The 26,025-nt window shown below is 41.7% G+C and overlaps 3 protein-coding genes across 6 annotated transcripts in view; all 3 read left to right on the forward strand.

Moving 5' to 3' along the window:
* Window positions 1-132: 132 nt before the first annotated feature.
* On the forward strand, window positions 133-2,602 carry Slu7 (Pre-mRNA-splicing factor Slu7). The gene is made up of 5 exons (XM_076430096.1): window positions 133-712; window positions 795-1,066; window positions 1,144-1,467; window positions 1,548-1,845; window positions 1,926-2,602. Exons 1-5 carry the CDS (start codon window positions 485-487, stop codon window positions 2,526-2,528), a joined length of 1,725 nt encoding a protein of 574 aa, XP_076286211.1. The 5' UTR covers window positions 133-484; the 3' UTR covers window positions 2,529-2,602.
* A 2,551-nt stretch (window positions 2,603-5,153) lies between these two features.
* Window positions 5,154-10,615, forward strand: Pan3 (Poly(A) specific ribonuclease subunit PAN3). Of its 4 annotated transcripts, none has more exons than XM_076430092.1 (9): window positions 5,154-6,217; window positions 6,513-6,775; window positions 7,019-7,276; window positions 7,350-7,728; window positions 7,815-7,931; window positions 8,281-8,520; window positions 8,603-8,885; window positions 9,136-9,490; window positions 9,927-10,615. In XM_076430092.1, the coding sequence occupies exons 2-9, from the start codon at window positions 6,698-6,700 to the stop codon at window positions 10,041-10,043; spliced, it is 1,827 nt and encodes a 608-aa protein (XP_076286207.1). In that variant the 5' UTR covers window positions 5,154-6,217; window positions 6,513-6,697; the 3' UTR covers window positions 10,044-10,615. The 4 variants fall into 4 exon arrangements, with proteins under 4 accessions (XP_076286207.1, XP_076286208.1, XP_076286209.1 ...); XM_076430093.1 differs by having other exon boundaries at window positions 5,154-5,795; XM_076430094.1 differs by having other exon boundaries at window positions 5,154-5,453.
* Window positions 10,616-17,082: 6,467 nt separating this feature from the next.
* Window positions 17,083-26,025, forward strand: part of LOC143211943 (uncharacterized) — a 53,548-nt gene continuing 44,605 nt past the window's right edge. Inside the window, exon 1 of the mRNA XM_076430108.1 lies at window positions 17,083-17,553. The gene's annotated coding sequence lies outside the window, so the exon portion shown is untranslated. The remainder of the gene's footprint in view (window positions 17,554-26,025) is intronic.

A 26,025-nucleotide genomic window follows, 5' to 3' on the forward strand; every position in this document is an offset into this window, starting at 1 on the left:
CGGACGTAGATACGGTCCTGACGAAACTCGCGCATGCGCGAAAAAAGCGACTTACCTATACCATCACTGGTTCCATGGATGGCAGCTAGAGACGCTGCGCGGAAAAAACAGTAACGTATCTATGATGACGAGGTAATGAAGCCCTGCGCCCTGTGCCTTGAGACAGTTATATTGGCGCGGAAATACCGAAACAATCTGTTCCGGACAAAAAAACTTCAGGACGTGTTCTACAAGTTACAAAATATACACAAATGCACGTGTTATACATTCATTTTTCAGAATCAAATCATACAAATCTTTTCAAATTCTGCGGGGTGCTCACGGTACCCCATTTTATCGAGAATCTTATTATTATACTGAATACTGAGGCTAATCGCCGCGCATGCGCGTGAACTGTTGCGCATTTCTGGCATCACCATACTGTCATCACTGATCGGCAGTATCGGCACGAGTATTCAATTCGATTCAGTATAACTCAGTAAAAATGGCTAACACACTGGCTAATGTGCCTGTATCGAAGATTATAAAGAATACAAGCACTTTTGAGGATGAGCCGAGGAAAAAGAGTAGAGAGGATTGGCGAAAAGCAAAGGAGTTGGAAGAAGCAAGAAAAGCTGGTACAGCACCAGCCGCGGTAGATGAAGAAGGGAAAGATATCAATCCACATATTCCACAGTATATTAGTGCTACACCTTGGTATTTTGGAGCACAGGTATTTAGTATTTCTATCGATAATTATACGTTGAAAAATATCCTTTCGACAACTAATATATTTGTACAAAAATATTTTATAGGGTCCTACTTTGAAACATCAAAGACCACAGCCAGAGAAACAAAAACAATTTAGCGGAATAGACGAATGGTATAATCGAGGTGTCGACTCTTCTAAATTAATAACAAAATTTCGTAAAGGAGCTTGCGAGAACTGCGGTGCCATGACTCACAAAAGAAAGGAATGCATGGAGCGTCCGCGTAAAATTGGAGCCAAATATACAAACGCGAACATCGCTCCGGATGAATTCGGTCAGCCTGAATTATCTATGGATTACGACGGCAAAAGAGATAGGTAATCTAACTGTCCCATGTGTGCTTTTATTTGGGAATAAATTACAATGTTACAATTCCAATTTATTTTTATTATAGGTGGGCTGGTTATGATCCTTCGGAGCATAGAGCCATTGTTGAAGAATATCAGAAAATTGAAGAAGCTAAAAGACAAATGCGTGCGGAAAAGCTGAACGCGGAAGAGAACGACGAACAAGATTCGGATAAAGACGAGGACAAATATGTGGACGAAGTTGATATGCCAGGGACAAAAGTAGATTCGAAACAACGTATTACAGTTAGAAATCTGAGAATCAGAGAAGACACTGCAAAATACCTACGAAATTTGGATCCGAATTCCGCATACTATGATCCTAAAACGAGATCTATGCGTGACAATCCTTATACTGGAACAGAAAGAGAGTGAGTATCTGTGTTTCTTAACAAGTTTCTTAACTTCCAAAGCATTCTTCTATATAAATACCTATTGCATAACATTACAGAGTGGATTATAAAGGTGAAAACTTTGTTCGTTTCTCCGGAGACACGCAATGTCATGCGAACGCTCAATTGTTCGCGTGGGAAGCTCATGAAAGGGGTGTCGATGTTCATTTACTTGCTGAACCAACGAAACTGGAATTGCTTAAACAGGAGTACGATAAAAAGCGGGATGAACTAAAAGACAAAGCTCGCGACAGTATAATAAGTACATATGGTGGCGAAGAGCATCTCGATACTCTACCGTCTTCTCTTTTATTAGCGCAAACAGAACAATACGTAGAATATTCTAGATACGGAAAAGTACGTAACTTAACAAAATCCTATAATACTTTATTTGTTTTATTCGATGAGTACTTTTAATTTATATGGATAATTTACAGATTATCAAAGGACAGGATAGACAAGTAATTCGTTCAAAATATGAAGAGGATGTCTATCCAAATAATCACACCTCTGTGTGGGGATCTTACTGGCATGCTGGTACATGGGGTTATAAGTGTTGCCATTCGTTTGTTAAGAATTCTTACTGTACAGGAGAAGCAGGTAAAAAGGCATTCGATGCGAAAGTTACGGAAAACAAAAAAACAGCGGAAGAGGAAATTTCGGACGGTGAAAATGAGAAGGAAGACTCACCTGATGAAAAATCATCTTGTAGCGATAGTTCGTCGGACGAAGAGGAGAAAAGACCGAAAACAATCAAGAGATCGAAATCGTCTAAGAAAAAGGATAAAAAACGAAAACAGAAGGAACGAAAGCAGAAGGAGAAGATGGCGAAGAAGGAAGAGGAAGACAAGCTGCAACAAGCGCTGGAGAAAGAAAGAGAGAATCAAAAGAGAGCAGAAAAGCTGTTGGGGATAGACGAAAGGAAGCGGCCGTATAACAGTATGTACGAAGTACAAGAACCAACGGTGGAAGAAATAGAAGCGTTCCAAATGAAGCGGCAACGCGAGGATGATCCTATGGCAGAATTTCTTAACAAATGAACAATATCTTTAATTTAAGCCCGTCTAGCATTAGAGTTGTACATACTGAATAAACTTAAAATAGTTGGACATGATATTTGGTCCCCTCAGGGTTTCAAATTCATTTACCAATCCTCTCCTCTTTCCACTCTCACCATCGCCTTTTCAGCGGGACCTACTGTTTATGGTGGGTTCCGAACCACCTTTTGCCAACAACACGTGAAAAACACCCCGGGTGGGTCACTTTCCGGTCAGGTATATCAGATCACTGTAACTTTCACGTTATCCCCGCGCCCGGTTACCGGGCTCGCTGAATAGCACAGGGGCTGGCAGTCTTTAATAGTATCTCGTCGGTGCCAATACATCACAATCTCTTCTCCCTTTATACCCAAAACACTAAAAGAGCTACCCTTCAGTATGAAAATGGGTATAACAAAGCTGATCAGAGCCAGTATAGCGATAGGATATATCCCACGAGTGTCACTATTATTTCAAGTTGCGATTTCCTGGACTATCATTATCAGAATTATTTTCTTCTCTATACTTAAACATTTGATCGACATGTCTTTTCCAACACTTCCCAGGTGAAATCTCAACTTCGAAATTTACAGGTGATAACACTAGGATTGAAGAGGTACTGTTGCCGTAGAATGCTCCTGGGACACGTTGATCTGATCGAGAAACTGCTGAATTATGCGCCATTGGAAAAATAATATTTACAATTACAATACTTTTAACATTTGTACATGAATGGACGTATTGTAACATAATTTTATAAATTATTTTGAAATGATGATGGAGAAGGGAGTATATGGATTACGATGGCATTCCTTACATTTATATGTATGGACATGATATTTGGTCCCCTCAGGGTTTCAAATTCATTTACCAATCCTCTTCCTCTTTCCGCTCTCCCCATCACCTTTTCAGCGGGACCTACTGTTTATGGTGGGTTCCGAACCACCTTTTGCCAACAACACGTGAAAAACACCCCGGGTGGGTCACTTTCCGGTTTTTGACCAGACGGTCACCCATCCTAGTGCCGGTCACGTTCCACGTTGTTTAACTTCGGTGATCTAACGAGAACCGGTGCTTTCAACGGGACTACGGTTGTTGGCAACTTAAAATAGTTTCCTTTTGTAAATTATAATCTTGAGAAAGTTAAATTTTACTCGCAACTTACTTATGCAACAAGGTTGCACCAAGTTGCACTTGCTTTATATCGCTATCCATAATTTTGAATTATCTTGTGACGCGACTTGTGGGCACCAGATATGTACTCTGTTATCTTGGAACACTGTGTTCTATGCGTATCCTATACCTGGTGGGTTTATAAATATACAGGGTGAACTACGTGTTAATTATTATATAGCAGCAGAGAGGATAATAGCAGTCCGATCTAAAATGTTTTTATCAACATACAGCATGGTTTTAAAAGAGCTTTCACGTGATTATAGCAAATTTTCCTGTAAAAAAAAATAAAAAAGCAATTTTTTACAATTTTTGTATGTTATGATATATATATAGTTACCGAATTCGCCTTGAGAAATCCTCTAAAAAATAATAGGTGTATTTGCAAAAACAAGTGACCTTGAACAAGGTGACCTTGAAAAATCATGAAAAAAAAGAGTTGACAAAAAATTTGCTATAATCACGTGAAAGATCTCTTGAAACCTTAGACCATATATACCCATAGACCCGGCATAGGTATAGTATGTGTATAGGAAAACCGAGAGTACAGCTCGGAAAAGATAAAGGACGGTGTGACGTCACAAGATAAGTTTTAAGCAGTCTTAAGATAATTTCAAAATGGCTGAAACGGCAGACCGACGCCGACGCTACGCCATCATACACTTGCTCCGTGTAAATTTTGTGTAGCAATACATCGATGGCAAGAAATAGAAATTAAATTGAATGTTATTTCTTCCCTGAATGATTGTAATAGAGCAGAAATCATGTATTGACATTTTCAATTTTTCAACGAATTTGAATTTCATCTACTCAATTTTTTTGTAAATGCATAAAGATCCGTAGTCTAGCAATGCAATAACTAATCACAAGCGAGGTAAATGTAAATTGTGTAAAACTAGCAGTACTACCTTCAAATGTTGTAAATGTGATCAATTTATATGTAAAAAACCATTTTGTAACCTGCGATTCCTAAAATAGTTAATATATATAATACTATTATTACTTTATATCTTAATAAAACATACAGAATAAACGTCTGTATCTCAAATACAGTTTATAATAGATAATTTCATGATACAATGTCAAATTCTTTGAAATTATCCTGTCCATTCTTCCCGCGTACTGGGTATGTACATGTACATGGCGCACCCGCTGATCCCCCTCACCCCCCATATAAGCCAAGCGTAGGCACTGTCGATGAGCATAGCTTATACATCTTTCGAGAACGTGACGTCACACCGTCTTTATCTTTTCCGAGGGCCAAATTATCTGCGCCGGGTCTATAGGTATATATGGTCTAAGCTTGAAACCCCATGCTATACTATACTTGATAAAAACATTTTCTATCGGACAGCGGATTTTTTGCATTTATGGCAAAAATGAATAGGTGTAATTTGAAACAGTAAGAACATTAGAAGAATTTGAAAATACTGTTATTAAAGTTTATTGCAATTTAGGTGTTATTTTTCATAAAGATCCGCTATCTAAATATATATAATCTTTACTGGTCACGATTCATGGTTCACCCTGTATATTGTCTAAGGTTTGCAACAGGAGCTTCACCTCTGCTGTAGATTTGTACCGTGGTCGAGACACAGCTGCTCCGATCGAAGGACATGAATAGGAGGGTGGAAGGGAGAGAAGGAGAAAGAGAAAAATACGAGGCCGAAGCAAAAGGGAGAACACCATAACATACAAGATCGGATTGGTTCTGCTTTCTCCTTTGTCCGCCGGATGGAAACATGTTATAACACGGTCAGACACCTATTAAAATCGGCATTCTAATTATCTCGCGTTGCCCTTTTATTTCGTCGTTTAGTTCACGCGTACTTACAACACCGTGCCTGATTCGGGACTGTATCGTGGCGATCGGAATTTTGGCGCCTGTACACCGACGCGACATCAGTGACAGCCTAAATGGTTATGTTTAACGCCGCGTATATCTCGTAGTATGCGTTTCTTCGCACGCGTACATTTATTTTGACGAGCTTGTCCCGTCTTTCTCTCCCTCTCTCTCTCTCTCTCTCTCTCTTGAATTGTGCTCGGATTCGCGGTCACGGTGCTCGCTCTTCCCATCGCCAGTAACCTGCAGCCAAGGTTATATCTTGTGCGTCTTTCGGGGGCTGTATTGTCAAAATCAGCTGCCATTGATATAGCATGCTTATTCCGCTAATTCTCGCTCCTCGTTCTTTTTTCTCCCGCTTTTTTCCGTGGTTTTTTCACTAAATTGTCGACTGCTAACGACGAAATTTCATTCAGCGTCCACGGCTCTTTCTTATCCGTCGCATTTACACGGTCGTACGCGTCGTCTTCCCCCCTTCCTCTGAAACGAGCGGTACATTTTATTACAGTCTCTTTTCCAATCGTTTTCTGATACGCAAATCGAACTATAGATTCAAACACGACGGTCGATCTTGCACGACTTCTGTAAACAAAATATTGTCTTATTATTAAGCGGATTAAAATAATTCATTATTTACTTGTAGTACAATTATATACGATCGGTAAAAAACGATCGGGTTTGTATCCCACTTGAAAATATTTACTCTTACTACCGATTGTAAATAAAGGTGCGAATTTACTACAGACTCGTGATAATTTTTTTCCATAGTCACTAAAAGAGTATACGCTTGTTTGCAAGTATTATCGTATTGTTTCACCCTCTGAGAGAGCAGCTTTCCCAAGACATGCTCGCAAAATACTTGCTGGTGTATTCGCACCTTCAGATCAAGGAGTACATGGAGTTCGCTTTCTGATATATTCGAAATGATGTGTTTTATGTTTTTATTGATATGTTTGTGAGATATGTTGCAGAGCCTGGCGGTCGTTGTCGAGTTGTACATCTGTACAATAGGAGGCTGAAAGAGCGGCGGTTAAACACTGTTGTTGTTCAGGATCGAGGAGGTTGGGTGAGAAGTGTTTTCTAGCTGGAAGCAACTTAAACAGAGTAAAAGTGAGGGTTCAACGCGATAGCGGTAAATGCAGTGGTTGAAGGAGATATGGACCCATCAATGTTTGTTGCATACACTCCTCAAACAAACGGCGTTCCACTGGAGTCCAAGCTTGCTACCTACATGGTAGTGTACACCCTTCAGCAATTTATTGGAGGAGAGTCAAACCTTAGTAAAAGTTTTCTATTGAATATAGTTTTCAATGAACATCGTGTACACATGCTTACGCAAACTGTTAGGGAAATAGTAGTACGATACGCTTTTATTTATGAATTTGCCTCCTTTATAACTTTGCTGTTTTTCTTACCAATCTTCAAACCCATATACACACATGTTTATAGTCTTTTCATTGTTTGTGCTTTTCAATAGAATCGTCAAAGTCCAGGGGTAACTCTAAGTACCACCGCCGTTACAAAACATTTGTCGAACCTTTCTCTGGATTCACAGAAAAAAGTAACTGCCAGTCCAGAATTTGTACCAGGAAGGGGGCTCACTAGTAGCAACAGCAGTTCCCCGAATCTTTTCAATAATTCTTACCATTCTCAAGAGAATGTGGGCGGTACTACTTACTTTTACCTTGGGAACGTTGCGACCGATGCTGTTGGAGCGGACGATGGAACCGAGACTGTAAGGAATGAGAAGAAAAATTCATACGTCTTTTAATTCAATCTTCAACGATATTAAGGACGATTTCTGTCAGCAGATTGGAACCGTGGGAGCAGGTCAAATAGGATTCATCTATCCAGGCACACCGGCGCATCTTCAACCTGTGAAACCAGCGAAAACTCCGTCGTCTAATAGCTCGTCTGCTCCCTCGACTCCGCCGCCTCAAGCAGCCCCTAGTTTCTTTATCAGCGAGAGCTTACGAATGGACATTCTCCAGAAGAACGCGTTAACGTTAGCACAACCCGACATAGTACGATTCCCCGACTTGCCAGACGAGGTAGACAGCTACCATGAATTGTGCCCTCTAGAACAGATTCATAAACCTGCCTCGACGATGCTTGGATACCAAACTTCAACGTACAAAGCTACCAGCATCAAAAGTGGTACACGGTACTGTTTACGTCGTATACATGGTGAGCTTCCTCAGTTATCCGCTTAAACCGATCGAACGTAAATCTGACTAAAGGGTAGCGAAAGTAAGCATTTTATTTGTTGTTAGATTTCAGACTTGCCAACACAAAATGCATGGTGCTGGTAGATATGTGGAAACGATTATCGCACACCAATTTGGTGCAATTGAGAGAAGTCTTTACTACCAAGGCCTTTGGCGACCATTGTTTGTATTAATATCTTAGCCCTGCAAAGACACACTGTTTTTTCGCACTGTACAAAGTTTCCCTGTAGCTCACGACTACAAGATTTAATGCTAGGTTTACGGTAAAGACATTCAAAATTTAAAGACACATTCATGTTATTTTTAATACAGTGATTTATTATATAAATCACTATAAAAGTGATTTATAGTAAAACAGTTACTTTGAGCGGTCCGTAAGCCTAGAGTTAGTTGAGATGCAGTCACAGAAATATAGAGAAAATTTTGCTGAGATATGAGAGAACTCGGTGTCCCGTTGCAGGGTTAAAGAACACGTTAGATGGATCTTTATAAAGCAATTTTGTTATTTCAGCCATGGTATTCGTTTATGACTATCATCCCGGCTCTGAGACGCTGTTAAATAAACATTTCTCAGCGACCGAATTAAACGGCTACACGGATCCGTTCTCCTCGGATCCAAATGCTCCTCGACCGTATAGTCATACGAAAAACACGATTCTCAGACAGCAACATAGTAGTATGTTGCCTGAGAGTGTGATCTGGAGCTACATTATCCAGCTGACTGCAGCGCTACGCGTTATACATGCTGCTGGTTTGTACAATTACAAAAACAATATAAGAAAAAGAAGAATAATATTCAGTTAATTCTTGAACCATGAAAATTCTGTTCGCAGGTTTGGCATACAGATGTTTGGACCCCACAAAAGTGTTGCTCACATCGCGGACAAGACTTCGTTTGAGTTGCGTTGCTATACCAGACGTAGTCACATTCGATGGGAATGCGGCGAATCCACTTTCACTTATTCCACATTATCAGCAAGAAGATTTAATCGCCCTAGGGAAACTGGTGTTGGCTTTAGCGTGTCGTAGCCTCCTTGCCGTCCATCGCGATAACATGCAAGCCTCCCTCGAGCTCGTCGCACGTTCCTACTCCACGGATCTTCGAAATCTCATTCTGTTCGTATACATGCAAAGTATTCTTATGAAATCTTCGTTCGGGATGATAACGAGCATTTTTCAAATATTTTTCATTCGATCAGAATCTTCACACATACACAGAAGCTGTTACTACTAGAACTGTTACTTTTCCGAAGTTTCGGCTCTTCGAAAGAAAGTAACAGCCCCAGTTACTACTACTAAACATATTGTTTTGATTGACGGCATGGTTTCCTTTTATCCATACAGAAATGAAAATCTGTTGCTTCAGGTATCTACTTTCCAATCAAGCAAGAAGAAGCGTGACGGATCTCATGCCAATGATAGGAGCCCGATTTTATACGCAGCTGGACGCGGCTCTGCTGCGATCCGACGTGCTCGAGAATGAGCTTGCCAAGGAGCTTGAGAACGGCCGGTTATTTAAATTACTTGTAAAGCTGGCTACCATCAACGAAAGACCAGAGCTTAACATGGAACCTACATGGGCAGAGACGGGCGACCGGTACATGCTCAAATTGTTCAGGGACTATGTGTTCCATCAGGTACTGGCTGATGGAAGACCGTGGCTGGACATGGCACATGTTGTATTTTGTTTAAATAAGTTGGATTCAGGGTCTCAGGACAAGGTACGCTTCCTTCAAAATTATTCTAACCTTTTTAACATTCGGGTTCAGGACTATTCACTACTTCTTTTTATTGAAACATATTTTTGTTGGTACTTCTTGTTTCATTATTTTTACTTGTAAACCTTAAATCACGCTCCTCGTTCACATTTCCGAGTACAAGAATTAATTACACGAGTCTGACGGTAGTACGTATTTATTTTATGAACGAGGTAATTTTTGAAGAAACAATTCCTTATTATTAGACTGCGTAAAAGATTACGAAAACTTAAGAGCGTTGTAATACTGTTTTTAATGCAATAAAGTCATTAGGGGATAAAATCAATTTTTCTTTTACTTCTGCTTTCCGGGATCAATGTAGAACATTTTTATTTTGCATAAAGATCCGCAGTCTACTTATTATGTGTATATATATCTGATTTTTTGTGTGATGTTGTAGATATGTTTAATGTCACGAGACGAACAAAGTGTATTAGTAGTAAGTTACGCCGAGTTGCGGCAATGCTTGGAAACCTCGTTTGGAGAGCTGGTACAATCTGCAAAGGACTCTGTCTAGGTCTGTGTCGCATTCTTTTCAATTTCTTTTTCGTCGTGCCGACCAGACAGTACATACTCCGAACCATAAATGTGATATCACCACTTAGCGGTACTATCATTTTAAACTTTATCAAGACATAGAAGAGTGAGAGATGTGGTCCGGGACTTCGGTGATAAGTATATATACATATATATACGAAGAAAAACCATGAAGAAAAAAAATATAAAATAGTACGTGATCCAGTTTGCGAGCATGTTTCGAATCATTAGATAAACATGTGAAACGCATTTTGGTAACTGCCATTCGATTGTAACATATGTGTGCAAGGTGATCATACGTTGTGATGATTGTGAATCGGAAAGAATTTCTGCTGCGGACGCTATTACGGTACTGCACAAGAGACAACAGAGTAAGGATAAAAAAGAAAACAAAAAATTGTACACAACTTAATAACGCAATGGATTCTTAAGAGGTCTTAAGAAGAGGAACACCTAAAACACAGTCGGTGTATAGAATAGATCTTAGGTTTTAGGATACAGCTGGTAAGCATTAATTTTGAAATAAATGTTTATTTTTGAAAGCAATCTTAATCGACGCTGTACCTTTATTTCAAACGAAAACATTCCATCGATAATCCTCGGTATGAGTGAATTCGTAACACTGTTCTTCCTTCTATCGTTTTCTTTTATTCAATCTTGTACTTGATCTGTTCCAGTATATCCAGTTACCGATCTGTAGATTCGGTTCTTGAACTGTCCTATCTACATTCCCTGCAAGCTCTCCACCTCTCTTCAACCGCTGTCCGCAATCAGTCAAACTTGATCTCATTTCCTTCGCACAATTGCACGACCACAACCATGGACTTTTGCACACGCATGCACTCTCTCGTACACATGGTCGTCGCTAACATTTCTGGCTACACAACCGCAATCGCAGGACGTTCACGTAAATTCGTACAACTAACATTCAAACGATTCATTTCATTTATTATCTCAGACTTTTCCAAAGCCTACGGTCTACGGCTGAGGATCTTTTAGCACTTTACCTACTAGAAGCCTAATTAATAGGATTATCAATGCTTGTGCTGGTGAAATTATTAGATGACGTTACTGAGGGTGACTTGTTGGTTCACTATTAAAATTGCTGTTGAAGGATCTTTTAAAAATGATGCAATAATCACCGGTCGGTAATGTGTTAGTAGATTAGTAGATCCTTCAACAGCAATATCCATTTCAATCGTAAAGATGATTTGTAGCATCCTTTTGGTACAGCATAATTATTGAAAACCCTGTTAAGTGTTGTATGAGGTATTATATCAATTTCATATCTGTAAGATGAAGAAAATCATACACAATAGAATTATTCTAGATCGGAAGAAATGTTTAATTTTCAAGTTAAAATAGCTCCGATTGCAAAGGATTAAACGCATCGCGTGATTATTCAGCTTCTGCTGATGAATGTTAATCGAAATGGTTCCAGATAAGATATCATTAAAAATATTTCAAAAAACCGACGAACAACACCGAGTGTTAATACGTTTTCCGGTCGATAAAGTGTTAAAAATTGAATCAAGTTTCCAGTGCTGCCCATATGGGTGTATCGGGAACAGAGAAATATCCACTGTCCAATAAAGATCTCTTCGGTATCGAGTTCCAAAGCCATATGTCAGTCTTAAGGGAGTATTCCCATTGACAGGCAAATACATGATCTTATATACGAGCTACGATATCCGTCACGTTCTTAATGCACCGTATCGACGCCCATGCATCTATCCTACGTGCGTTCTACAGGATCGAATAAGTGTTTAACATATTATACATACACACGTGCGAAACTCTCGAACCGTTCAGTCGAAATAAAAGGGATATCAGACATCTGTTTCTGTCCAAGACACACGTCGACCGACCGCTGACCGGCCTGTCCACTTCTCCGCCTAATTGTCTTAATGCCGACGTGATTTACTCCCCTGCGCTATGTCACTTCTGACAATCATTCCCCGGGCACGTATCAACCGTGTACACGTACCATGAACGCGTGTAAGTCTTCATTTTATTCGACGTCAACCCGCTAACCCAGAGACGTCAAGCGAACGATATTTTCAATTTTCGTTAACAACGCCCGAACGCATATGTTTTGCTTGGTGATAAGCAGATGATTTTTGGAGATTTTAAGGGGGTGGTCTTGTTTTCAGGATTGCAAGACTCGTGACGCGCTTTCTTGTTTAGTCAAAAGCGCTAGATGAAAGATCAATATAGGCCGCGAAAGATTAATTAATAGCCCTCAAAGGTCCTATTTGTAGCTGTCGCGGCCTTATGAAAATTGCTACATTGAAAAAATTACGCCATGTATACATAAAAATAGGATTTTTGGGGGGGACTGCGGCCTAGAATGATCTTTGAGACACCCCATCTTTGCATTACCGAGAAATGAGAAGGCGCATCCGCACTCTTGTAATCCTGGAAACGAGACTACCCCCTTAACTCCTACGTGACCCTGAATTGTTCAGTTACCCGATTTTTCAGAGAAAAAATCAAGGATGTTGGGGAGAAATTAGTTTTACATTTTCCACGATGCTAAAGAAAAGATTGTCCTCCCTAAAATGTGGTAGCCTTCACATTTTAGTAGATAGCCATTTTGGTAGATAGTCTATAAAGCCTCAGCAAACGGACATAGTCCGAGCGCAATTGAAAATTCTTGGGACACGACTGTAACAGGATCGCGAGATCCTGTTTGCTTTAAATCCAGTTCAGCCGGTCGTGAAGAAACATCGAACGCCGCGGTGCAGCGAACCTTTGCGCAAGTGATTTTTCATTGGATCGTCCCACGATCGTGGAACAGGATTGCGCGACGGAAGGTCGAGAACTTAGAGAACTTCAGAAAAAATAATGTCGCTTATTGCGACATGCATTGTATTTCTAAAATAATTTTTCAAATGGTCCAATGATGAATTTGACTTGAAAAAATTACGAAATATGTCATTGCTGACAGGTAGTCGTTGTGAACGAGACTTTTTGGCTATATGTCACTGATCAGGAGCATTGTGGGCTAACGTGGGTCGTGGTCCCGCGTCAGAAAGAGACCGGTCCGCGTACCTCCACAACGAGAAACCACTTCTAGCAGGCAATTAAGGGAACCAGCGAATGTATATGACCCGAGCTCCGCGGAGGAAGAACGTCTAGCTTCTTCTATGCGTTCCGAGAAAAACGGGCTACCAGTGAAACGTGCCCGCGCAATATATGGCATAGAATGTATACGGCCAGCGAGCCACCTCGTTAATCTGGTCGGGGTCTCCTCCTTTACCTCCGTCGGCCACATTCGGGAAGTCGTGGTATTCGCTGGCAAAAAATGTTTACTAGTATACGCTTATCGGGAATGTGGACCGAATTGAAGAGACGCACCGTCAACGGCGGTGTTCGTTAACGGAATTTCGTCGTAACTGTTATCTTGACTCTGGCTAGCGCTGCCCTCTCAACAGAGAATGATCTCCCATCTCCCTAATAAAAAAGACGGCCTCGTCCTACATTTATATTCTTGCAGAAAATCATATAAGAGATTTATTTCAGCCAGGTGACAGTTGTGTTAAGTAAGGACACTTACATCTTTCAATGTCTGTCAACCGATTTCGATGAAACTTTTATAATGTATATCAATTGACACAGATTTACAAAACGTATTTTTAAAATTTTCAATATAGACCCACATTAAGAAGTTGTAAACTGCAACTTTTACCATTTTCTATACAATTCCGACCAACTGCAATTATCGAAAAAATTTCTTTTCACAACACGCAGTAAACTAATTGCTCCGACTTCTCAAAAAAGTTCAAATCGTGTAGTCGAATATTAAAAAATTATCGTTTTTTTAGATCGTCCGAATATTAATGGGGGTTACTGTGCACAGATCGCTATAGGAGGAAGCCTCTTTTGCTAGGAGGTCAGCCCGGAAAACTAATGAACGCGACGTAATGCAGCTCCTGACCAGAAGATTATACCGCGAGAGATAGAGCAGTTTGCGTGAATATTTCGATCTCGCTGGGTGTCTAATTGTAAGATGAGAGACACTGCGAGTAGCCAGCCCGAGTTAAAATGTTGATGGTGGGAGGTAGGGGAGTACTCGATACAGAGAGACATCTCCATCGGTGTGATGGATGTTTGCCGTGTGTTTGTGGCGGGGTGAACAATACAGTGCCTCCCGTCGTCGTACAACCATGTTTTGCATCGGATTCGTTTGAATCGATATTCCAGCATACTCGGAGTCGGAGTTTAATCGCCGCATTACGGTGATTAATTGTCCGTTAGATACGGGGAAGACAAGTTGTCGGGTAATGTATGTGGGCCGTGGCGAATTTACGTAGCCATGGTGGTAATGCAGTCCCCGTAGGAGGCGCGAAGTATATTACACCGCGCGTTATAGTCTTTAAAGATAACGCGAAGGTATTTCTGCAACGTGTACTCGCCGGATTTTTTGAAAATATTGTCAAGGGCACCTTGGATAATATTATGGGTAGGAAAGATTATGGAGATTGTAATGGGGTAGCATAACAACTACGCACTTGAACGTTCCCTCGTTTAAATCCCGTTTTGGCCACATGCCCTGATCAGCATTCGCGAACCGCTCGTCGTTTGCATTCTGTAACTATTGAATCATATTTTCCCCACGGATGTATTCAGATACAATTGCTATAATATTTCTCAATGAATGGTATTGTTACCCAGATTGGCGATCAAGTGCACAATGTTACACCGTTTGATACCGGTTCCATTAGATCAATTGCACGCATAATTATATGAAAGTGGTCAAAGTCATATGTTTCTTGTTTCAAGGAAAAGGATATTAACACTGGATGAATTCCATATGAAGTTGAAATAACAAGAACTGTCCGACGGTTCATTTTGGGCGATATCGTAAAAATTACGTTGAACTCGTTTAGTTCGAAATTGAAAGTTGAATTTGAATTTAGATTTAAATACAATAATTGAAAATTGAATTTCATTATTATAATTATTATAATAATTATGGGTACAATTGAGAACCGCATTCTTCGCATTGCCGACTTGCAAAATATTTAGCGACGCTTCCCCGTCAATGTTAATCCCTCCAGTCGATAATTTTGCGGTGCCCTTTTCGCGCGCATCGATCCACGGTTTTACTTTAAAATTAACTCTGTTAACCCTTGTCCCTTTGCAGGACACTCGCACACATGTTAAATAATTAGCTGGCGAATAAACAGTAGGTTCTCCGTTCCGTATTTGTTACGGAAGGAACAAAGACGGTAATCTGGGTTCTCTATCGTTCATTATTACATGCGTTTTCTATTATTTATCGAGGCAAGGGGGGTGTAAAGCAAATGGAGCATCCCAGTGGGTAAAGAATGTGAAATATTAAATTCTTCGAGAGTTCAGCTTCGGCTAGGGTACAGACCTGATTCCTTTGGGCCCTAATACTTGGATTCGAAAATGCCTGGTCAGCAGGCGAAACGAGCAAGAGGTTCTATTGAATCCCTCGACCCAAATCCACTAATTACAGCTCAGTAGGCAACAGGCCGCTTTTCACTAGCGGGTAACATATTTTGCGGTCTCTACATAATATAGCCGATGGTAACGACATAACAACGCAGTAAACAGGGTCATAAACGGAAGATTTAATGTTCGGGTCGAGTGATGGAAACGGTAATAGGTTTAATACTTTTTCCCCGGAGTTCTGAAATTATTTTTTGCGGTATTGTTATTATATCAAGCTGTAAAACGGAGGTATTCAGTTGTTAACTGATGCTTCGTTTGCCAGGGTCCCTTTGCACGACTAATTAACCCTTGCACAGATCAAATGCATCCTTTCGCATATCGAATTCACCTCGAGGGTGACTCTGGAATGAAACAACGAAATACCATTTTGTCGTGATTCTATTTAACTTTCAGTTACTCGCACTTCACTTTCTACATATGTAACTGGTTACATGGAACTTTATGTCATTCCAGCATAAATAAAATTTTTATTCAATCAAACAGCTACTTTTAATTTTAAGTATATTTGCAAAACATGTATTTATTATTATGAAGTAGAATCCAAGATTCCAGCATAGAATCTCAACTCGTTAATCGAACAGTTTCTCTACGAATACCGTGGATGCCTATATGGACTCTGGCAAGAGAGAATGATAGCGATCCGAAGTGATTCTATGCAATAATTATATAATTATAATCCGATTGATGTTGTTACTGGTATTAATGTAATTTCGATTTTCTAGGTAGATGAACGGGGAACTTGGAAACCAGGGGTAGGGGTGACTTAAATCAAATAAATAATAAAATAATAAGTTGTTCTGAAAATATACCAAAGAATATTTACACTATAGAATACATTTTCAAAATTTCGCGTCCCACTCAAACCATTATCGCGCTCTGTGTGGAGTATAACATTACAAACGGAAGTATCAACTATCATATTTTCTCAAAATTTCGTTTTCCACTCGGAATATTATTTCACTGAAACGGTATCGCGGCAGATCTGGTAAACGGCGTTCAAGATATTTTTCCTGGCAAAATTTCATCTCGTGTTCGCACTAGAATGATTTTCGTAGGGGTCAGAAATTGTTTTTTGTTCTTGCTCCATTAAATGGACATATTTCTATATACTATTGAAATAATTCAAAATATCTGTTTTCTAGGCGGACGGATCTGCACACACTTAAGAGGGTCGGCCGATGCAAATCATACAAAACGAACAAACATATAATAGTGTAAGTAACAAGTTGAGCGAATTCGAAAGTTTCGGGTAATATTCTCCACCTGGCTATTGAACGAAGAAAAAACCTTTTCTTTCAGGAAAGAATGTGCGTGGCCACATAAGGAGCGTTCCGTCGTACAAACACAGGTGGAAGGTAGGAAAGTATCCTTCATCAGCTCGTCTGATACGCGGGGCGACGGTGGTAGCGGCAACCCCGCTCGCCTTTCCGTTGCGTGGACTTTCTGGAGGGATGGTGGAGTGGCATAGCGCGCACGGTCGGGTGCGAGGAAGAAGAAGAAGAGGAGGCTGGCGCGGTGGAGTGAGAGCAGAGAGCGACGCGGCGGGTAGAGCGGTAGTGGCTCTGCCAGCAGCAACACGTAGTAGACGGTAGCACCTTGACGAGGACGCACGCGTTTCGTTTGAGTTTCGTCTGGTCTCTGCTCACATCTATTATATACATCTATACACGGCATACACACGGTATCACGTTGCTTCACGGGTAGCAAAGTAGAAAGAGCAGAGAGCCCGTAGACTCGCTTCGAGAGCCAGTCGCTCGCTCTCGGGTCCGGTGGCGCAGCCGCGTTACGCGTGCACATTTTTTTCCTATCTCCGACCGCTACCAGAGAGGCATAGTCACCAACTACACTACGACCATCACCGTTACCACCACCTGCACCGCCTGTTGTCAACACGCAAAACCTAGCCAGGACCGTCGAGAAGAGCCAGACCTAACCGTCCACCCCCTCCGAACAGGACGAGCACTCTCGTGGACACCCTTCGTTCTCGACCCTCCAAACGGCTCCAGGTAGGCAGCATTATTATCCACGTACCACAGCGAACAGAGATATACACACAGATACTCTTCCACCGCTCCAAACAAGATGTCAGGGTCGCCAGCTCCCCATGGTAGACCATGAAAATGGAGGAGCGTCCTCCGTGAAGACGATCACGTTCCTGAAGCTTCGGTTACTCGTCCCACGCGGCTCGCCGTGTATTCCCATCGATTTTCCACGGCAAGACCCGCCCTGTAATTTACCCTTCCTCTCTCTTTCTGTCTCTCAACCTCTCTCTCTCACCCTGTTTCTCTGCATCTCTCTCTCTCGTTCTCTCCATGCTTCGTTCCATCCCTACATCCCCCATGTACCTTCTCCTAACACTCGCAACTCCGGACCAACACTCAAAATCGAACTTCATCCAGACTGCACGGGTACCTCTACCTCCAGCGATCATAACGCCGTGCGTCAGGTCCTTTTTTTGCGGCGCGTGTGTTTTGTCGACGACGATCGATGGACTCGCTATCGGGTTCTCTCTTTCTCGGGTTCACCCTCCATGCCCGGACTCGCTCTCGCAACACGACACCACCGATAGACCATGGACCACGCGTCCTACGCATCGAGAATCGATGATACCCTGCACGATCCAGCCGCGATCCGAATCCACCGACGCTTTATTGCGAACACTTCCGCGCCGGAGACTTTACTCCGAGCTTGTCCCTCGTCTCGATTCAGTTGGCAATTGATTCGATCATTTTCGAAAATTTTCGTAATTTTGCTTTGCTATTGCGTGCAATTTTGTAGAAAGGTATTGAATTGGTTAGTCCTAGAATGTTTAGGATTAAAATCAGCTTAAGGGTTGGTTATTTTGAGTGTACGTAGGTGTGTTGTATGTTGGAAATTTGACCTTTTCTGTGCTGGGCATGTTTATTTATAGTCCAGTGTTGTTTATGACCTTTGTAACGTAAAACTTGTAACAAATGCCTCTTTTGACAAAAAACGAAGCGAACAATATGTGCTTGTAATTATGGAAGTGGTCTAAGTCGTATATTTTTTGTTTCGAGATATTTAAATGTAGAGAAAGTTAAAATAACTTGAATTTGGAAAGGGTAACATTTCTTTGTTCTAGCAGAAATTCGAAATAAATTCTCATCATTTTTACAAGACCGTAAAGGTCAGTCTTTGACTGTACCTTTGATATTAAAATGGCTAACATTTTGAATCTCGTGGACAATTGTGAGTTTCTAGGGTTAGTAGCAAACCTCTAAAAATATTTGCAGGCTTCTCACTGGACAGTGAATTCAATAGCTCCACACTGAGTATTTGCTGAAAACTTTCAAGGGACTACCAGAACTTTTCCCTCTGTGTTGGTGGTGTCAACCCTTAACTGCTCTATTTCATTGAAATTGATGCTGTTAGTTATTTAACGCGTACTGGTGTTAGTACAAAGTTTAGATAAACCTTCATTTGTCTCGCTACTTTTAAAGCTCAATTGATTTCTCTTTACCAATTCGTTCGAAGCGAATGTTAAGCGTATTAATTAGGCTGTTGAATTTTTGAAGAGGATTTCTGAAAATCCACTTCACGCTGTATCAATACTGTATTAGCGCCCAGAGACTTCCGAATTAATTGTGCAATGGTAGCATTCATTTTATTCTTGATACAAATGACGTCTCTAATAAATTATTGGAGACTGCGGATCATTATGCATTTATGGCTTATGAAAATAAAATTCGGCAGAGTTTATTAAGATTTTTATTCGTTTTGGATCTGCAAGGGCTGACCCAAATTAATATTTCTGGGAACCTCGCGAAAACCCGTCTTCATCGCGCGTTTTATGAAAATCTACATTCGTATCTTTTTTTCAAGGAGAACTTTCGTCGGTAGTGAATGCGTAAAGATGCAGTTGCGGGTTGGTCCGTGATAAATGGTTCCTTTATCACTGTGGAAATTCATTGTTTACGATCCACAGGGTATTTCTTGAGCTGCGCGCGCTTAAAGTGTTTTGTTCGCGCGGAGGTCGCGTCTGCCCCTCGAATTACACCGGGACGGGAGCTCTATGATCAGAAAGAATCCGCTGGGGACAGAAACTTTGCCGTACACGCCACCGTCGGAACCCCACTGGGCTGCAGTTTTTACGAGATCGATCGAATTTATTGTGTCGGAATCGACGGCGGCGGCTCCTGAAAAACAGGAAAACAGTTGTTCGACGCTGGGACCGTCAATACAAAATTGTTGGAAAACTTTCAAAATTCAAGATGTCAAATAACATTTGATTTTGTCTATTTGTTGCAATCGATGCAGAAAATTTTTATTTTGCATAAAGATCCGCAATCTAGAGACGAGATAATTCATTTTTGAGATGAATATTATGCCGGCTTCGGCAAAGGAATCAACGAATTGGTAAAAGTACTTCAGACAAATCAGGCGATCTATTTCGAAAGTTTTACAACTGGTGGACTGTGGAAGGGCCTCTCCGACGAACCCTATCGTTTCAAAGAGGCGCGTCCACGACAGCCGGCCACTCCTTTTGACCTTTTCTATCCGCGAGGAAGACGCTCGGTTTCGAATATCCGAGCACAACGAAGCATTCAGAAGAGAAAAGCAATCTTTATTGCGAATGTGATATTGCCAGTCGTCGTACGTTGCCACGCGGGGTTGGTTCGGTCTTTGTGTGTCGTTCCGTATTACTTCTTCAATGGCTCCTTGTGCTCGATGAGTCGAATTCAACTCTGCGTCCCAACGACGAGACGGATTTATCGCGAAACGCGCGGGAAAAGTCGATGGTTCGTAGACGAAAAAAGAGCCGGCACTAATAGGATGAATTAATCGAACTCGCTGTGGTGTTCGGGAACGATGTAAACAGTCGGCTCACACTAATTTCTGATCAGAAAAATCTCACGTATCGAAAACGACAGAAAAATCTCAAGTATCGTGAAAAAGTCGTCAGTAATAGAAATCTTTTATGCTTGTTTTCTTCCCGAAAGGTACAAAAAGAAACGTACAAACACGAAACCCCGTTCCGATGGAGCGTCGCATTATTAAAATTTTTTCTATATCGTTCACACAAGGATGGACAGCAAATAATTTCATATTCAGTGAAAAGATCATTATCCTCTGCAGCGTGTTTGCGAAACATCCGCGCGAATACTATTTTCCGTTTTTAATATACGGCCAAATAAATCTTCCAACGATCGCGCTCTCACAGTTTTCGAATATTTACCGCGCCGGGGGTGGCAGGAAAATTTTAATAATCGAACCGGGGTGAGCTCGGCGGACAAGCTTCGCGTCGCGTCGGGAGAAAACAAAAAGATGGAAATTACCGCCGCGCAGCACTTATTTCACCGGACAAGCCAGTTTTACGGCGGTTTCATTGTTGTGCGTTTAACGATCTTCTACTTTAAGGACACCGTATTCCATAAAAAGTTCTACTCTGTACACGGTTCACGCGTATCGGTTCACACACACACACACACATCGCGAGCAGATATGGAGTCTTTTACACAACAAGGTCTGCAAGTATTACACATAGATATATGAGATATACGATACACGTTTATCGCGGACAGAGCGTAGGCTCTGTTGGAAGCGATGTTTAACGATTTTTCGAGCCGCCTCCGTCAACCCCTCTCCACTCCCGACTACGTTCCTGTTAATTCATTAGAGGATCGCGTAGACGGTCGACGATGTTGCGACAACCCTTTAAAAGCTTACACACGGGGATATCTTGCTGATGCAGTGGCGTCGATCGGTTCTCGCCTGGCAAATTTGTTTCGAGAATAACCGGGAAGCTTCGGTGAGAAATCGAAATTCTTCTCCTATGGATGTGGAGGAATTATTGAAATATCCGCAGGATATTTTAGATGGTTTCTAGAAACGATTCTATGCTTCGATTTTTATTAATTTAAATATAATGATTGAAAATTAAATATGAGCGATTAAAAATTGAAGTTAGGTCTCACAAGGTGAGAAGTTAGATGGAATATATTATTTCACCCCCTAAAGACTGTCTCCTCGGATCTTCGTTAATTTGTCTGGGCGCAGCTTAGATTCTGTTAGCAGACTCGATATAAATAATGAAGAACTGAATAATGAAGAAATTATACCCAAGAAGATGAGGAGTTAGATGGAGCTTTACCCTCTCGCTTCACCCTCTGAAAGACATTCTATAAGATCTCATAGCCTGTTTATAAGTTCATTAATTTGTCAGGGAAATAGATTAGATCTTCTCGACGATCCTAATATAAATAGTTGAGAACTTCATACGGGCTTCCGAAGATGAGAAATTACTCGAGGTGGTTTATTTCACCCTCTGGAAGAACATTAACGACTAGGAATGAAATAAAATTCTTTTTTTAATGGGGACAGCCTTCTATGAGAAGTTAAACGAATCGGAGTGTTATAATTTTACTTCGCTCCCCCTATAGAAAAGTTCTAATTTCTTATTCACCTCCTGAAAAATCATTTGAGACGATTTTATAGTAGTCCCCGTGGCATTGTCAATTTTCCGAGAAGTAATTCAGAACGTTCAGATCCTCTTACCAGATTCAATACAAGCAATTAAGAAGTCGTTAACTAAGACGAGAAGTTAAGCAGGTTCCTTTTGTTTCACCCAGTAAAAGACATTTCTCACGATTTTCGTCGAAATAATTGTGAACGTTTGGATTCTCTTAACAGACTTAACATAAATCATCGAGAACTGAAATGAAACCTCAGAAGACGAGGAGTTAGACGCAGCCTTTAAAAAGCTGGCTCCAAATGGATCCAAGAGGCGCTCATTCGGGGTTACTAGATATCTGATGTCGAGTTAGTAGCCCATCCTGCAACTGTCTCATTCTCTTTCGCTTCTATCCTATTGTTAGCGTCAATTTTTATAGAGAAACTAAAACAAAACTCCACTTGCCATTTTGTGTTCCACCTACTCATTTTCGTCATAAACGCATCAAACCCGCGGTGTAGCTATGATAAATTTAGACCGAACAATTTATTAACCCTATCAAGGATCTTATCTCGATCTAACGTCGCCATTTATAAATCTTTGGTTAAGATTTTTCAAAGCCGGCTCATTCTACGACCATTCTTGTTAGCTCGGAGTTGATATTTCATCTATTTAATGTAGCATGCAACGTTCATTATTCTCTTCGTACACTTTTATCTCATTCTACATCCATTATTGTTGTCATTCTTTCCTGTTGTGTGTCGCTCGTGTGATTTATCGTTCGCAACAAAGAGAGTGCTATTATCAGCTCACCGACAAACTAATCCGCTATACTATTGTTTCCACTCATCGTCGGTCTAGTATTCGATACCAGATTATCGTCACTTGAAACAATTGACCAAAAAATGCTTATACAGGCGAGGCTCCCAAAACTCATTAGATACCTCGACCAACCGAACTATCCAAAATTCAATGATTGGATTACTCCCCGCTCACCGGTATTTCCGAAAAATGCATGGAAAGAAAATGGTCACGAATACAAATGGCATACGCGCGTGGAATACGATATCGGACCGGTAAATATCAGAGCTGCAAGATCCTTATCCCCGACATCCGGCGCATCGCATCGGCAGCAGCAGCAGCAGCAACAGCAGCAGCAATGCTAAGAATAAACGCAGACCCAACGATAAGCAGGAAATCACGGAATGAGTGTCAGCGTAGGTTCGAGGCTCATGCATCAAGCTATCCGGTTATCCGTGTGCGCGCGACGACGTTTCTCCGTGAAAGAAAATCGAGACGCCTCTCTCGCAACAGCCTTTTTCCCTCGTGTTCTATCTGTCCCTGTTGCACCGTGGGAGATCTCGTGAAAGATACGCGTGTCACGGTGTCATCGTGGAAGCTTTTTCGAGACGATAAAACTCGACGTTACGAATTGCTGCTCGCATGCGGCACGGTGGAATTCAACCCGCTCTCCCCCATAGAAAAGCCAGGATCGTTCCGTCTTCGTCGGGCAACAGGACCGGTAATACGATTCCGCCAGGGCAATGGCAAATATTGCACGCAATTTCCCCTCAAATTGCTCCCCCGTAACTTAATTCGCTCGCGACGCTCAACCGCTTCGATCCTCTCTCTCTCTCCGCCTCCCTTCTGCTCTCTCGTGGATTTTTTCTCTCTGTCGACGATAATTTTCCTCTCACCGTATCCGTCACACGAGTACACCCTCTCTCTCTCTCGCGCTCTCTCTTTCTGCGGCTTTTTTCCAGCCGGTCGACTGTATTTCACGTTCGCGTTAATCCCACGGAACCGAAACTCAATACACTTTTCCAAACGATTACAGCGAAACGAGAACGCGAGGACTGCCCTCTCCGCGAAACCTCTCTTGACGAATAAATTCATGAGCAGAGAAGTACAGTGAATCCTCATTTACTGTCCAACAGCCGCCGTGTTCTGCACGGAGAGTGATCGTATAGGGACACTATTTTTTTATGACTGCGTCTACCGCGCCGAAACTTCAATAGAGAGCCGAACATAGAGAAGGACAGAATGAAATACGGATCGCGTGGCCGATGCGTGTCGCCGGCATAGTTCAAAGAGTGTCCCATACGCTGTTCTTCGTTGCGTTCGAAATTTTCATCGTCGATTAAACCACTAAATACAGTTGAAATTATATGTATCGTGTTTGGTCTTGTTTTAATCAGAAAAATGCCAGAAATAAGTTAGCGAAAGTCTCATAAAAAAATAATGAAAATGAAGAAGTTTGAACATTCGATTCATGGTGTCAATGTAGTGGTGTTCACACCGATATATCCGAGCCGAGATCAATCATTGCCGCCCTGCGGCGTTGGCTGGTAGTGGAGTGGGTAGGCACTGGACAGTGATCGCACAGGCAATCCCGGACAGTGAATGAAGATTTACTGTAGTGCTGTATTCCAGACTTAACGATCGATCAACGTGATTTCGCGAGAGAGCCAGTCTGTTTGTCCCAGCCACTGTCGCTGGACGTGGTTCAACGCTGCGGATCGATTTTGTCGACACGTAGTCGTCGCGATTTTTTTTTCTATAGTCAGAGAGCGATGACACTTGCCGAAAGTTTTAGTATGTTTCCCGTCGAATTTTTCCAGATCCCGTGTAGAGTTTTTTTGTTTTTTTTTAGTTTCATACAAGGTTTTTTTAGCGTTGCACCACGTGGTTTAACGGTATGACAATATATGTAGACAGCGGGTCTTCATGCGAAATAAAAATGTCGTACCCGAATTGCAAGACACTAGAGTGAAATGGAAATTTATGTTCTTTCTTAATATGTTTGGTGAGTAGCAAATGATGTAAGAGTATTCTTAAATTCTTCTAATGCGTAACGAGGAGACAGCGCGTTAATCGTGAATTACCGCTGGGCGAGAATTGTACTCTTCATCAAGTGTAAACGATGGCGTCGCGTTCTTAGAAAGACTCGACTGATAATCGCGATAAGCTGGAATCCCACAATAATTAAAGAGTCACACGATAAAGGAAGACATGGTCTGACGACGTTGACCCTGATAGTGATGCGTGATGCTGAGGTTAATCCATCCGCCTTTCGAATGATGCCAGTCTACACAGTCTTTGATTGCGGTGCTTTCCAGCTTAACACAATAAGCCATTTGCTACAGAATTGTCGCATGTCGCAATAAAAATAGTGGCTGGTTAAAATAAGTCACAATTATCGGCGCAGTGGAAGGAGGATTCCATTCCCCTTCAACTGTGAGCCAATTTCACAGTGACAGCTACAGCCAGGAATTCAGAAATGATTAAAAGAATGCTGCGAAGAAGCAAGTCGACCGTGATGGCGATCATAGGGGTGAACCCGTCCTTTAAGCCATAAGCCTGATTCGATATTGGCATATTTAATAGTGTAAACAATAGTTTGGCCAAAATAGTGACTGGCTAAAATAATTCACAATTATCGCTGCCGTGAAAGGAGAATTCCAACTGTGAGTCAGTTTCACAGACACTGCTATAACCAGGAGTTCAGCAATAATCAAAAGAATGCTGCGAAGAAGCGAGTCGACCCTGATGGCGCGATCATGGGGGTTAATCCGTCCGCGTTCCGAATAAGGAGAATGAACCGTGGAATTAGGACGTACAACAGTGACAAATACCGTGGAACACATCCGAACACAAGCATCTACACAGCTAGATAACCGCACCCTGACGCGGTGCGTTCTTGTTAAGAACCGTGGACGTATTTAAACGGGTATCATGGGCCTATCAACGGGACGTGTTTCCCTCTTTAATCAACCCCAATCTACCACGGTGCATCTGGCGACATGGTTGCCGCTAATTTGCCGGCGTCTCGTGTTCTCGAAGCAGTTTGCCCTATCGGCGGGGCGTACGTATCGTGCGCATCGCGCTCTGGTAAATTGTCAGCAAGATGTATCGGGCCGGGGGGTTTGCAATCGAACCCATTGTCGGGTTCTCTACGCTATAGGTCCACACATATGCACGCGTATGTACACACGCACGTGTAGACACACGTGCACAGAACTACAGAACACGTACTGAACCAGCAGGACCTGTGCCTCGCCGCACG

Source organism: Lasioglossum baleicum, chromosome 9 (genome assembly GCF_051020765.1).
Source record: "Lasioglossum baleicum chromosome 9, iyLasBale1, whole genome shotgun sequence".
NCBI classification, from domain to species: Eukaryota; Metazoa; Arthropoda; class Insecta; order Hymenoptera; family Halictidae; genus Lasioglossum; species Lasioglossum baleicum.

What these genes read in the sequence shown, in the direction of transcription:
- Slu7 (XM_076430096.1), top strand. Translation starts at nt 485, where the DNA reads ATGGCTAACACACTGGCTAATGTGCCTGTATCGAAGATTATAAAGAAT. An exon ending in CTTGGTATTTTGGAGCACAG is followed by an intron (nt 713 to 794) that starts GTATTTAGTATT and finishes AATATTTTATAG; the next exon opens with GGTCCTACTTTGAAACATCA. An exon ending in TATACTGGAACAGAAAGAGA is followed by an intron (nt 1,468 to 1,547) that starts GTGAGTATCTGT and finishes ATAACATTACAG; the next exon opens with AGTGGATTATAAAGGTGAAA.
- Pan3 (XM_076430092.1), top strand. Translation starts at nt 6,698, where the DNA reads ATGGACCCATCAATGTTTGTTGCATACACTCCTCAAACAAACGGCGTT. An exon ending in CGGACGATGGAACCGAGACT is followed by an intron (nt 7,277 to 7,349) that starts GTAAGGAATGAG and finishes GATTTCTGTCAG; the next exon opens with CAGATTGGAACCGTGGGAGC. An exon ending in CAAGGCCTTTGGCGACCATT is followed by an intron (nt 7,932 to 8,280) that starts GTTTGTATTAAT and finishes TTGTTATTTCAG; the next exon opens with CCATGGTATTCGTTTATGAC.